The sequence below is a fragment of the Trachemys scripta genome, chromosome 3 (genome assembly GCF_013100865.1).
Source record: "Trachemys scripta elegans isolate TJP31775 chromosome 3, CAS_Tse_1.0, whole genome shotgun sequence".
In the NCBI taxonomy this organism is placed as follows: Eukaryota; Metazoa; Chordata; order Testudines; family Emydidae; genus Trachemys; species Trachemys scripta.
This window is the reverse complement of record NC_048300.1, coordinates 45,943,926-45,959,359: the sequence shown is the minus strand read 5'-3', so window position 1 is coordinate 45,959,359 and position 15,434 is coordinate 45,943,926. Positions and strand designations below refer to the sequence as shown.

At 36.5% G+C, this 15,434-nt stretch overlaps 1 protein-coding gene across 2 annotated transcripts in view; it reads right to left on the bottom strand.

Moving 5' to 3' along the window:
- SPATA17 (spermatogenesis associated 17) overlaps window positions 1–15,434 on the bottom strand; it is a 173,667-nt gene that overhangs the window by 83,519 nt on the left and 74,714 nt on the right. For both annotated transcript variants that reach the window (XM_034764602.1, XM_034764601.1), the window contains exon 6: window positions 8,165–8,288. In XM_034764602.1, the coding sequence (XP_034620493.1) occupies window positions 8,165–8,288 (124 nt within the window). The remainder of the gene's footprint in view (window positions 1–8,164; window positions 8,289–15,434) is intronic.

Below are 15,434 nucleotides of genomic sequence, written 5' to 3'. Positions count from 1 at the left end.
AAGGAGCCGCGGGGCTGCCGTGCGCCGGCTGGAGCTCCGGCCGGGACAGCGGGGCCGCGGGGCTTTTGTGGAGCAGCGACCACGCTGCCACTCCTCCCACCTCCCTTTGCAAGGGCCGGCGCAGGGAAGGAGAGGAGGAGGGGCAAGAAAGCAGGCTGCACCACGGCTGGGGGAAGAAGCGGGGGAGCTTGGCTGCTGCAGGACGAAGCTTCTGCCTCCTGTCCCAGCAGGGAAGAATGGTGGGCGGGGGAGCTGAGTGCGGCTGGGGGTCGGAACCGCGGCAGGCAGCCGCGTGTCATTCAAAATCGGCTCGCGTGCCGTAGGTTGTCGACCCTTGGTCTAGACCACCGTATGCAAATGAATGTATATGCCAAAGATAACTTTGATGTGGCACAGCAAGACCAATGAGACTTGCCGATCAAACATATATTTGGCAAGTACTGCAAGACAAACTTAATGTAGACTGAGAATCCTTTGAAAATAATCATTTATGAAAACAGAATATAGAACTATAAAGAAAAGAGAAAAGTACATTACTTACTAATACTATTAAAATATAACTGAAAGTCTGTTGGAGAGCTAGGAAAGCTCACACTCCCTTTTTAATTTAAATGGAATTTGTAATGGTACAAGCTTTGGAAAGTCATGCGAGACATCTGACTTGGTGACACATAGGTGAGGAGTGTGTATAAAACACCCACAGATAGGTGATTGGGGGTGCCTCTACTTTTGAACTAAAGTGGTTACATTTTTTTATCTCCAGGAAATATGAGTACCTAGGGTGAATGATAATTTCAGCCCAGGAATGTTTTGGAGATAGGATAATAATAGGTATAATGGTAAAGAGGGAGGAAATAAAATGTAAAAGGTAAGAGCTAATTCATTCTTCAAGCTCAGTTCTTGGCCTTTCCTGAACATAGACTGCCAATAGTAACAAATTATGTATGATCATTTTGTGATGTGGACTGTTCATTTGGGACTAAGATCAAATGACCAAACCTGCAGCCTTGCCTCTTAAACGATGGATCCAAAGATCAGAGGCCAGTGCTTTATCTACTGAGTCCTCACCTTTATAAGAATAAAACTGCCAGGTGTCCAAAGACAGAGTGGGTGTCAAACGGTGTCACTTCAGACCAATTGTTTTTCAAGTGCTTACAGGACAGCACTAGATTAATCAGGTGTGCCTTCTGAATATTCATTATTAGGCTTTGGTAAGAAAATTATTTATACAGTTTTATCCTGATGTAACTTCACTGACTTCAGTGGACTTAGCTTCGGATTTACACTCGTGTAAATGAGAGGATAATCAGTCCCTCAGTACCATTCCTTTTTGTTATGGTCTCTGCTTATAGGAACAAATGCAATTGAAGAAATAAACAATGTACTCAGTTGTTATTTGACTTGTGGTAAATTAATCTTCAACACTCTTTCAGACAAAGCAGAACTGAAAAGAGACCTGAAGGTATTCTTTTTTTTTCTGCATGAATTGACAAACATGATAAATCAGTAGATAATAATATATGTGAGTGAGTCACTGAATGCTGCAAATCAGTGGCTCAATTATGATATACAATCTACAATAACAATAATAAAGAAAAAAAGACAACACTGATATAAAAGTCTATGGAACCCTCAACTTGCAGCAGAAGAGCTACACCTTTACCTTATTCAGAAAGTGAGTTATAGGTCTGTATAGCAGACTCAACCAACCTTGCAAGCAGTGCATCCATAGCCTTGAAAGTGAATTGACAAAGGTATAGCTGGAAATTAGGCCTTATATCCAAACATAGAATCTTACCAGGCCTTCCAGTATGGGCCTGGCTAAGTTCATGGACTAAAGAATCTGTCTTAAGGAAGGCAGACACAAAACCTCTTCAAGCCCAGAGTAGTTACTATGAACATAAGGACCTTGGTCAGTATAGATTTGTCAGTGTTTACTCTCAAGCTATGAAAATCTCCTCCAGGGCATGAATGACCCTGATATAAGACTGGCCTCTTGAGAGCCAGTTGCTTAAGCATAGCCAGTCCAAAAAGTAGCAACTTTGTTTTGTTATTGGTGGTTTCCCAACAAAACCTCATAGATTTTTATAGATTTTAAGATAAGAAGGGACCATGTAATCACCTAAACTGATCTCCTGAATAACAGAGGCTCACCAGTTTTTAAGTTGATCAGGTCAGAACCTTCAAACTGCATGACAGTGACCTTGGCATTGCATTTCAGCAGAACAATCTGAATTCTGACGGTAGGAGTGTTCCTATAAGTGAGAAGCTGTAGCTAGAGATTTAGAAGCTATATCGGAGATTTAAAAAAAAAAAAAAAAAAAGCCTTAACAGTATTCTTTGACACTTCTTGACCTTCTTAAAAGAGCTCCAAAAATTTCTGTTTCTGTCCTCAGGAAAGTGCTGAAGACATCTTGGACCATAAAAAAAAATTATACCTTGCCTCACCACTTAGTAATTAGAAGCACATAAAGTCAAGGCTGCCAAGAAGCGGGCCTTCCTTCCAAAAAGCTCAAAGTGTTTACATTCCTTTTTCCCAAGAAAGGAAGACACCTTTCCCAAATTAGACTTTTCAATCACTGCTGAGATAATTAAAATGCCAAGGTAAAAGGTAGAAAAAATAATTCCAATTATTCTCTCAATATTTAATAGTCGGAGTTGAGCTTCCCTGAGGCAGAGACAGTTGAAGCAGAATGATTCTACACTTCCTTTGCAGACTCTAACAAGCAGTCTTTAATAGGGAAACCTACCTTGTTCTTCTCTTGAAGCTCTGTTATCAAGGAGCTTATGAGGATTCTCTGCTTTGGAACTTCCAAAGGAATGTCAAGAGAAACTGATACCCTACAAACGGAGCCTTGGAATCCTAAGTTTCACTGACAGGAGAGGAAGAGGCAGTTAGCACAGCCTCCTCAGCAGATGGGGAACAATAGGGCATTTCAGAGGACTTCTCAACTGTATCCTCCTCTGACAAAGTGATGGATGTCACATCCTGTAAAACTGCAGAACTAGGAGAATCAGTCTTCTTGATCTTTATAGGAGGTGCAAACCTAGGGCTTGTCAGCAATGAAGACACAGGTCTCTTACAAGCCCCTCTCTTACTGAGGACCCCTCTTCTCTTGATGTTACAGAAGAAGGAGGTGGAGGACTACAGGGACAAAAAATCAAAAGGGCACAATACCCAGAGAATGAAACTGCCTTGGTAAGTTTTCCAGCCAGGCAGAGAAATGGCCAAACAGAAGATCCTGTACCTGAATCAGGAGCACTAGGAAGAACACCAGCAGAACTGAATGAGCCAACTTTTCTAAGAACAGAGGGTCTCACATGTTTGCATGTGTTTCTGCTCTTGGATAAATAGAGGATCCCATGGAATTGTTGACAATATCAGTCTAGCCGATCCCAGCTTGGTGGATCCCAGAGGAGAACGGACTGGGCTTGGAACCAAAGATGGATCTGAGTCCTTCAGTGTGAGATTATGAGCTTGGGGCACCCCAGATGGCCAGTAATGCTCAAAGAGGTCCTGTGGCTGTGTTGCCAGACTTACAACTCCCACATTATGCCTTTGTGGAAGTAATGCCATGAAGGAAAACTTTCATCGTTTGGGCTGCAATTTTCCATACTTGGTCTCTATCCAAAGATGAATTGGTAGTGAAAAATTGAGCAAAATCAGTTCCACTGTTTAGGAGCAGAAGGAGAATGGGGAAAAAATACACATTTCCCATCACCTTGCATAGTAGTGTGGAGGAAAAGCGGGTCAGGGGTGAGTCAATACTGTTCTACTGATTCGCTATTCCTTCTTCCAATGACACAGACAACTATAATAATAGAGGTTACTTCAGCCTTTGACATACAGAGTGTCTCCAAAGCTGCTAGAGCCCTGGATTTTGTCTATCATACACCTACAAGAAAAGTCTGACTTTCACTGCTATTGTGTTGTGTGCCCAAGTGCATCTGGGAATATGAGCTGTTAGAATCATGCAGTGACTGAGACATGCAGTCCCTTGTCCCATCAAGCATGGCCTTTTCAAACCCAATCCTGTGAAGTACTGGACAATTCCTTTAAGGTGCTGAGTTCCTTCACCTTCCATTGATTTCAAAGGCAGCTACAGTTTCTCAGCACTTTGGAAAATTGGCCTCTTAATCCATTTGCCACATTTACTTGCTAATATGTACTTAGAGGAGACCAGGTAAAACCTGCACACTTATGTCTGAGTTCACTAATACAAAGAGAGAAAAGCAGATGTATTGTATATATTCATAATAGAAACATTAAATTAAAAAATCTTATTTTTAAAATATTAATTATATTTAAAAGGGATCCATTAACACAATAGTAACAATTTGAACACTGCAATTATGGACTGATAGCAAACTTAGCTTAAGAAACTGTTCATGATTTGATTTATAAATGTAAAAAGAGAAATAATAAAATAAAAATATAAAATAGACCTGTGGGACTTTTTTTACTCTATAATGTGCTCCCAACATTTGTATTCAAAGAAATAGTCTGAACAAAAGCAGAATTTTTGCTAAACCTGTCATGCAATTTTTAGCTCCTTGCATTTTTAAGGTATCTCTTTCATCATAAAACACAGTACTTATATTGTTCATTTAAAAGCAGATAAGGAAAATATTGTTGAGCATAAATACATATAAGCTCATTAAAATCCAAAAGAGAGGAGTTCAGTTTTTCTAATAGAATTTAAATAACAGTGTTGACACCTTTTCAAGATATTTCTTTCTATATTCCACAGTGGAATCTCTTGCAAAAAGCAACCAGTAGGTGGAGCAGACAACATAATTTATTACTTGATAACAAGGGCATGGAGTCTGTAGCAGGTTTCTTCATAATTATGGGAATCATGTAGGAGAAATTTTCTTCAAACAAAGGAAGCTCATATATGTTAGTTGTTACTTGTCTAGTTATTGAAGCTATTGATACATAAAGCAAGTTGATTAAAAGCTCAGTATTTCATAAGCATAGAATTTTAGAGTTCATAATTTATTTCTCCAGGCATTATTTTCCAACTAACTTAGTTTTATTCAAATGAAAAATCACTTTCTATTTTCAAACCTCCTCTTATAGCTACAAAGTTTGGGCTGTATTTGTGGTGCATGAACAACACCAGCTACACAGAGACAAAAAATAGGTGTGTTTATTTTCTAAAGCTGTAAAATTTATTTGTTTTGAAGTTAGTGGGATGCATAACAAACAATTTTTAAGGAATAATGCTGATTAAGTGTGTGACAACAAATTAACGCTATTACTGCTAGTAAATATTGATTATGCAAATATGCTCAAATGTTTAGATTTCTTTCTGAAATGTGGATGTCCAGGAGATACTCTTATTTTTAAATTAATAAATTAATAAATTCATAAGGTCTGTTAATTCAAGCACTGATGTATAGCTGAAGTAATCATGTATCTGTATTAAAATGTTTGTATAAATATAGTGCATACGTAGAAACATCAACAATGAATTGCTATATTATTGCAAATTCTTATGAATAAATTGAGTTCAATATTTACCAACAAATATAGTAAAATGGTAATTTTAAAATGTACTATAATAGGGTATAATTTTTTTATATATATACTCTGTTAAAAGTTATCATTGAGTTTATTGATCCATGTTTTATTTATTGTAAGCATGACACAGGTTAGACAACGTGTTACACTATATTAAATATTACATTAATTTGTAGCCTTTGTAAAAAGGTAACTGTTGAACTTGTAAGCACTGAGGCGCTCTAGTATTCAAATAGTTGCAGTCACAATGGCAGTCAATTTTAATGTTTGTGCTGCAGAACATAAGGAAAAGACATCAACATGATATCTCAAGCATTAGCCCCACAAGCATCTAAAGCTTCAATTCTGAATAGTCTGTGGAAGACTGACTTCTTCAGATCTATGATAGCCTATTTTTAGTCTACAGATGTTAATTTTTAGCAACATTTGGGACTTCCTGAATTATAAAATATCCTAAAATAATGTTATGTCAGTATTTTGCTTGAAATTTTATTTCTCATTCAGCTATGGTAAAATATTTATGGAATAGGTGATGGAAATAGCAACAGCAGAAAATACTGATATTTAATATTGATAACCTTTAACATTATATTATTTTACTGTCTGTCACAAAGAAGCAAATCAATATAGAAAGGAACTAAGAAAAAAACTCCAAAATCATATTTCAATACTTTTGCTAAACTCATTCATTATATCAAACCATCTTGCTGCATGAAGAGGCAAAATGCAAATACAGCAATTTAAATGAGTGCCAGTAATGTACAAGAATTTAACTTATTTTTTCTTATTAGGGTATTTTTTCTTAATAGAGGGGATTTTTTTTATAAAATAAAAAAATGATAGCTCAGCTCCTGGATCACAATTCAGTACCTAACTGTGACTTCTGTGGCAAATTTTGTGGCTTCAGGGTCACCCTGGCAGTGAGCAAAACCAGAGTGTTTTTAGTTCTGCAAAGCCTTGTCTGTCAAGCTTTGTTTTTGCTAAATCAGAAACCCAAATCCATAAGACCACTATGCTTACTGCTGCCCTCCACCAGGAAAACCTTAACGTGAAGACTGAGGTACAAATGCTGCCTGCCATCCCTTATAGATTAATCTTGGGGTGTAAAAGTCCCCACTTGTAAAGGAAAATGCAGTTTTCTAAAGGGGCACTATCAGGAACAAAATGAGTTCATTATATTTTAGACCACAAGTCATTCAGTTCATCTCACTAGCCATCTAAAAGAATGGTGAATATGCCATAGTTTAATTTTTCAGATACTAAAGGTCTAGAACATTTTATCCACATTAACACTTGGTTTGTTAGGCTTCCTTATTTCTAATATTTTTGATTGATGTATCTGCTTAATATTGGAATTATTATAAAAAAAGTTATTTTTTCCAAATAATGGCCCAAGAAAATGTAAAGAATTTAAGAACATTCTATGTGGAAAATCTACTATTTCTACAGCTGGCCAAATTATTTGTGGTGAATAATATTCAATTATTAACTTAGGCCTTTCCTCTGTTTGCAAATTGCTTCTGAACAGACCTTGAATTTTAGTAATTTTGCAATTAAAGTTACTCATTTTTACTAATGTATTCACTTTTCAAAACTGACATACAATTAATGCAAACAAGTTTCAAACTATGGGTCGATCATAAATGATGCAAAAACACTGAAAAAGGCTAAACTTGCTGCCACTGAGTCATATGGTATTGTTCCTGCTCCCTGACCGGATGGCTGATAATTTTTATTGTAACAAATAACTAACAATGAGTAGCAAACAACAAATAAGAAATAATGAATAACAAATGTTTTGTTCATGCCTGAAATTTCACATGTAAAGACAGGTATTCATGTGAAGAACAAATATTCACCAAACAATCATGGAAAGAAAAATAAATTTGCACAAATGTTCACAAATAGGGACTAGCTAGGAACACAAATATAGTCAAAATAGAACAGCCCTTCAAAATTTGAACAATTGTTCTTAAATCCTGTTTTACCATATAAAATCAGCTCTATTAATTACTAACAAATTTGACTTCCTTCCAACCACATTGTATAGGAAGACTTGAAAAGTCTAGAACTTTTAGCAGTGCAAACAAATTAATCAGTAAATATTCAAAATTCCAGATGCATACCTATGTGAAAATAATCAAGGTAAATGTGCTGATCCAGGCAGTTCTGTGAAAAGCTTTAGCTGAAACCCTACATTTACAATGTATTTTAAAACACAGCAGAAGAGCACAATATCAATCCAATCATTAGCTCAATTAAAAAAGAAAAAATGAAACCTCTCCTCAGCTTAATAACTTGTTAGTTCTTGACAAGTGCAACCACACAACAATAAGCCAGTCAAAATGAGTTTTTAAAGCGAGGTTATGCCCTTCGTGTTGTGTTATCACAGTGGTAGATCAAACTGCTGACTTGGACTCTTTCTGCCAGCAGTGCTGTTACTGCCTCTGTGAAGCTGCTGTCACAGAATAGTCATGGTACCTGCTCTCACCTATAGAAAAGCACGAAATTGAACTCAAAGTAGTGTCTTTGTGATATCTTTTCAACAAGTCATGTCCCATTCAGCCTGCTAGTTTATCTCTGTCAGGCTGGGGGCCCAAGTGGTTTGCATGAGCTGTCAGGGACAGGTATACCAACCTGCTCTGTGCTGAGGAGGTAATGCATCTTTCGGGCTTGGTGATCCTTTTTCTTTTCTTTCCTTTCTAGGTCTTTTTTCTCCTTTTCTTTCTCCTTCATCTCTGCAAACTCCTCTAGTTCTTTCCTGCATCAAAACAACTCTTTGTTATTTACAGTCCAGAGGTGAAAAAAGATGCTAACACCTTTTTTTTTTTAATTCTTTTACAGCTGGTTTTCCATGGCATTCAACGTGCTGCCTTCATCCATTAACAATCAATGGAAATCAGTGGAATGTTAAAATCTACTTGGTACATTCTGCAGTATAGCAGATGGATTCTATATGGATGTAACTAACATTTGGTACCATTAAGATGGTTAAATCTACATTCTATGTGTATTGTACAGTATACCGTATTTATTCATAATTCATTCATTTATATTCTTTAGCTTTTATTTTGAGGAAGATTTTGATGGTATTATTTAAATATTTTGATAAAACAGAAGTAATAGATATTCTGTGCACTGTTTTATCAAAAATCATTTTACATTGAGTTTCTATAAATAGAATTTATTTTAATGTAATAACTTCTTTCAAATGGACATCAGCATTGTAAACTGATCATTTATATTTCAGCTAGTACCTTGTGACAGAGTGATAGATCATGACCCTGTGACAGACCCTCTACCCCTTCTGCCCTTGTGTGAGCAGAAGGGTTAGAAGGAGGAAGGGTAAGCTTGACTATTTGATATCCCTCTCATTGCTGGATCACTGAGCCCTCTGCAGGGTTGAGGATCTGTGCATGGAGAAGGGTTGGGGCATGGGATGCAGGCAGGTGAGCGGGGTCCAGGGGCATACACCTTTCCCTCATTAAATACACATGAAGTTCTTGGGAAAGACACATGCAATATTAACTTTCTTGGACATCTCCCTCCTCAGCGTGGAGCCTTTCTGACAAGGGTAGTACAGAGCAGCCACAGTCATGAGGAGTCCACAGCAAAGTCACTGCCGGGAAAACAGGTTGTGGGGCAGGGGTTCCTAGAGCCAGTGAGGAGGGACACAAGGTCTGCTGAGCAAATGTTCCTGTGCCTCCAGTAGTTCTTGGAAGATCCACAGGTAGCAAGAGGCTGATCCCACTGTCTGCTTTGCAGGGGAGCGGCAAGCCCATATTTCCAGTAGAACAATCTGAGGTAACATTTGCAGAGATTTTCTCATCAATGGCTTCTTCACATGGATTTTCTGCAAGAGGAGCAGTCTGGCCGCAAATTATGCAAAATTGTAGAGTAAATTAATATCCTATACTAAGCATAATTCAGTGTTATAGTTCACAGTGCATGTGTATTGAATTATTTTGACCCAGTTAAAAGAGGTTAGTTTGAGAAACAGCTAGTTCAAATTAACCTATGTGTGAAAGACACCAGCTTTGTTCAGTGATTAGGTGAGTACATTCTGGCCTTTTTTTCAGAATATGTTACATAAAATAAAAAGTGAAGACAAATGCACAGTTCATATGTCTGGATAGTAAATAACACAGCAAAAAGATATCTGGGATCTGATACTTCTCCCACAGAAGTCAATGGTAACATTCCCATTGACTTCAATGAGAGCAGGATTTGGCCCCTGGAGAACAAGGATCAAATCAGGCAAATATTTAAGCATGTGAATGTAACTTTAAAATATGTAACTTTACTGATGTGAGTAATCCTACAGGCAAGTCAAGTTACCTCAGTCAGTGTTTGCGGGATTGGGCTCCAGCTTTTTAATACTAGCTATTATAATTATCATAATGTTAATTTAATCTACAAAAAAACATGTGAAATGGTAATAAATGCCTTATAAATATATGAACTCAGTTAAAATAAATTCTTAAAGAAAATATATATTAAAACTGTATCATTTTTATATTTGATTCATGCTACAGTCTTTCAACTTTTCTTTACCAAAATATTAATCCACAATACCTGATAAAATGAGTAAAATGTTAAGTAAATCATGCATGTTTTTTTCTTCAAATGTGCAAGACAAAAATAGAATGAAAAGGAAATACATTAAAGGTAGGGAAAGATGTATAGGTCTGTTTCAACCTCTGCAAATATTTTTTGTTGCCGTTTACTGTTAAAGGCTGCTAATACAATATTTCATACAAGGTTACTTATGAAACATACTGACGTTTAAAAATCACCACGCTATGCTTTTGCAGCAGTGTAATTTTTTTCCAACATAAGATTAAATTGCAAAATAAATGAATTACTTAGAGTAGCATGGCCCCCATTTTGCCACCCTTCTCTTGAAAATTGCTTATTAATATGAAAAAAGAAGTTGGAAAATAGCCTCTTTTACTTTATGCATAGCATTTTGGGGCCTCGCAGCCTGCAGACCTGGACTAGCTGCACATTTTAGATTGTGTTGGCAAGCAGGTACAATGACCTTTCTGACCTGCATCTCAAGGCTATTATTAATCGCTAAGTAACCTGGTAAAGCCAAACAAATTTGTTTCCATTGAAAGGATCTCTATCTGTGTCTGAGAATTTGTGCTGTACCAAACAAACCTCATTAACTCTGTCCATTTTTGACAAAGAACTAGGAGTTGGAGAGATTGGCGACCTTTCTTTGTCCTTAAGGTACAGACTTCAGAGCAGTTATATGTGGGTAAATAAGTACTTTTACAAGGAAACTCTTTGTTCTATATTAACAATAAATAAAAAATAAATAAAAGTGCATGTGTTATCAAGTTTACTTTTTTATTTTAGGCAACTTTATATTTAAATATTTGTGCACATATTCTATATTATACATATTTAATACTGCATCTCATTCTTCTTCATTAGATTCTTCCATTCAGCCTGAGTACCATTGTAATAGCTGGTATACTGCCTATAAGTATATGCTCATAACTTCTTCCTATTCTTATCCACTTTTACCCAACAACGAATAAGAAGTTATATTGTTCAAGAGAAAACTGAAAATCCCCAAAGAAAGATATCAATATATGTGTGTATATATATATATATATATATGTATGCATTTTATTACAGATTTAATGATAACGAAGGGTAAAATATTTGTCCCATGTCATCAGTTAGATTCTACATGATTTAGAATGAATTATTCATTACAATAATTTGTTCAGGTCAAAAAAAGTTTAGCTCATTTGCTGAAATGAAGTTCAAGGCAATATATAATTTTATTAGAAAGTACTATCCTAAGATCATCACAATTCCTTACAAATAGCCACACATTTTTTCATTAATGTTCTACACGAAACCACTCATGAATGTAAGTTCTTTTAAATAACTATATAATTTTCAATAGATTTTAATATATTTTCAACAGCCTACATATTTTGCTAACATTTTCTATTTAAGTAATATTGTGTGCATAATGTTTACATTACTTTATATATGTCAACAATATTATAATAAAGTAATTACCTCTGAGGCCTCTGTCCTTGAAGTTATCACAAAATGTAAAGTATGTACTAGTCTAAACATTACTATACGTATAGATAGCTTAGCAAAATGATACCAATTTAGATTTATTCAAAAATGATTTACACCCTGAAATCCCCACATGTTCTTTCTACCACACTTTAAAGACTTGATCTTAGTCTCATCGATATCAATAGTAGTGAGATCAGACCCAAGGAATTAAATGAAAAAGACATTAAATATGATTCTATATAATTCACAGTATAATATTTAGGCTCTGAGACTATGGTCTGTGCAATGGGACAGTTGGCCAGTATGTAAAGAGAGTGATGAGACCAGCATATATGTAAAGTACGTACTACAGACATTACCTTTAGATATCATACATCTACCAATAACACTGAGATCTACAACCACATGCATATATGCTTGCATACAAAAAAATAAAATAATCCAAAACTCACTGATGTGAATGGAAAGACTCCCAATGACTTTGATGGACTTTGAATCAGGCCCTTTCTCCCAACTGTCTCTATATTTCTTTACAAACAGTTCATTCAACAAGTACTAATAAGTAATCCTTTCTCTGTGAATGCCTCACGCAATCAAGGATGTAAACACTTCATATAATGTGTTACCCCCTCAACCCCAACCTCTTCATTCACAGTGATCAGTATTATAACCTCCGCTTCAGGTCAAAACTTCCATTGACTCCTGTGGGTGCTCCATGTGTGGAAAGGAAATTGAATATGGCCAAATAGAATCAGAGAATCATAGGACTGGAAGGGATCTCGAGAAGTCATCTAGTCCAGTCCCCTGCACTCATGACAAGACTAAGTATTATCTAGACCATCCCTCACAGGTGTTTGTCTAACTTGCTCTTAAAAATCCCCAATGATGGAGATTCCAAAATCTCCCTAGGCAATTAAATTCCAATGCTTAACCACTCTGACAGTTAGGAAGTTTTTCCTAATATCCAACCTAAACCTCCCTTGCTGCAATTTACGCCCATTGCTTCTCGGCCTATCCTCAGAGATTAAGAAGAACAATTTTTCTCCCTCCTCCTTGTAACAACCTTTTATGTACTTGAAAACTGTTATCATGTCCCCTCCCAGTCTTCTCTTCTCCAGACTAAACAAACCCAATTTTTTCAGTCTTCCCTCATAGGTCATGTTTTCTAGATCTTTAATCATTTTTGTTGCTCTTCTCTGGACTCTCTCCAATTTGTTCACATCCTTCCTGAAATGTGGCACCCAGAACTGGGACACAATACTCCAGTTGAGGCCTAATCAGCGCGGAGTAGAGCAGAATTACTTCTCATGTCTTGCTTACAACACTCCTGCTAATACATCCCAGAATGATGTTTGCTTTTTTTTGCAACAGTGTTACACTTTTGACTCATATTTAGCTTGTGATCCACAATGACCCCCAGATCCCTTTCTGCAGTACTCCTTCCTAGGCAGTCATTTCCCATTTTGTATGTGTGCAACTGATTGTTCCTTCCTAAATGGAGTACTTTGCAGTTGTCCTTATTGAATTTCATCCTATTTATTTCAGACCATTTCTCCAGTTTGTCCTGATCATTTTGAATTTTAATCCTACCCTCCAAACCACTTGCAACCCCTCCCAGCTTGGTATCATCCACACACTTTATAAGCGTACTCTCTATGCCATTATCTAAATCATTAATCACTTCCAGGTCCCACTCGTTATGCCCTTCCAGCATGACTGTGACCCACTAATGACTACTCTCTGGGAACAATTTTCCAACTAGTTATGCACCCACCTTATAATAGCTCCATCTAGGTTGTATTTCCCTAGTTTTTTTTATGAGAAGGTCATGCAAGACAGTATTAAAAGCCTTACTAAAGTCAAGATATACCACATCTACTGCTTCCCCCTATCCACAAAGCTTGTTACCCTGTCAAAGAAAGTTATCAGATTGGTTTGACATGATCTGTTCTTGACAAATCCATGCTGACTGCTACTTATCATCTCGTTATCTTCTAGGTGTTTGCAAATTGATTTCTTAATTATTTGCTCCATTATCTTTCTAAGTACAGAAATTAAGGTGACTGGTCTGTAATTCCCCGTGTCGTCCTTATTTCCCTTTTTATAGATGGGCACTAAATTTGCCCTTTTCCAGTCTTCTGGAATGTCTCCCATCTTCCATGACTTTTCAAAGATAATTGCTAATGGCTCAGATATCTCCTCAGTCAGCTCCTTGAGTATTCTAGGATGCATTTCATCAGGCCCTGGTGATTGAAGACCTCTAACTTGTGTAAGTAATTATTGACTTGTTCTTTCCCTATTTTAGACTCTGATCCTACCTCATTTTCACTGGCATTCACTATGTTAGATGTCCAATCGCCACCAACCTTCTTGGTGAAAACTGAAACAAAGAAGTCATTAAGCACCTCTGTCAAGCTGGAGCATAACCATCCGTGTTTTCATCAAGCTTTGTGGTGACAGAAAATAGGAATTCTGCAGATGCAAAAATTGTTTTATATTAATTAATTTTTGGAATATTTTTCAAAAACTGGTCATCTGTTTTGTGAAATTCCTATATCAAGAAAAATATGTGCACTTTTGGTGGATGCTGTGTGCAAAAGGATCTGCAAAAGACTGAATAAGCAAAGGAACATTGATGATCATTTGGGAAAGAAGTACATTTGCTTGGTACCACTGTAGTGGGGACTATTTAATGACATCCAAAATGTGCTCATGTTTACGAGTTGATGTGCTCAGAGATACTTTTCATCGTGATTCAGATAAGATTGTGCCTAACAAATCTGTGAGGTAGCTGGTGACTTGTACATTATTGATTATTTCACATTAGGTTTTAAAATAAAAGCTGTTCATATGCCAACATAACTTACTATTATTCTGATGTTTCATTCTGAAACATGCAGTGGTGTTGGCTATGAGATGCAGATTTGGATTACCGTGCTCCTGCTGTCTGTATAAAGGTTAAAAATACATATAGAATATTGTTCCTGGCACTTTTGGAAAGGTCTTTAAATGATGATTTCAGCAATATACAGATTTTAATGGTGCTGCATAGAACAGCATCATTTCACAGATTTATACTGACCTACATTTATTGAACTTTATCAAAATATTGCATTTTGTTTGCATTTTAACAGGAATTTTGTGATCTTGTGACCAGATGACCATAAAATCATAGTATTAATTAAAGTAAAGGGCATTTGGGGAAATCAATATGCAGTATAATTTGCCTAGAGTACCCAGAAGGAGCACAAAGTTATTGTGATTTGAAATAGCTTAGCCCTCAAATCGTAAAATTCCTGCAACATAGGCAGTAGGTAACCTTAGCATAAGAGAAGCCAGCCTAAATCAATTTTACCTTCCCAACTTTATACATCATCCTTCCCCCTCAAACAAAGAATATGGAACTCTAAATGCAATTACTGGGACAATTTCTTAGCTACACCAGTATATATCTATTGATTTAATGAGGTTGTACTTGTGTATCTGAGAGCAGAAGCTGAGCTCCTGTATTAAAAATGGTTCGACTTTACCAAAAATATTCAGTAAAGATTAAACACACCTATGTCTAGCCTTGGAGGAAGAATGTGTAAAGCATAGATTATGGTGCTCTGTACACAAATGTATTTATAACAGAAGACATAACCTTATATGTAAGATATGTGACATCTAGTCACCATTCCATTCTCTGCCTTATAGGAGTCTCTATTTCTGTTCAAAGCAACAGAGGGTCCTGTGGCACCTTTGAGATTAACAGAAGTATTGGGAGCATAAGCTTTCATGGGTAGCTTATGTTCCCAATACTTCTGTTAGTCTCAAAGGTGCCACAGGACCCTCTGTTGCTTTTTACAAATTC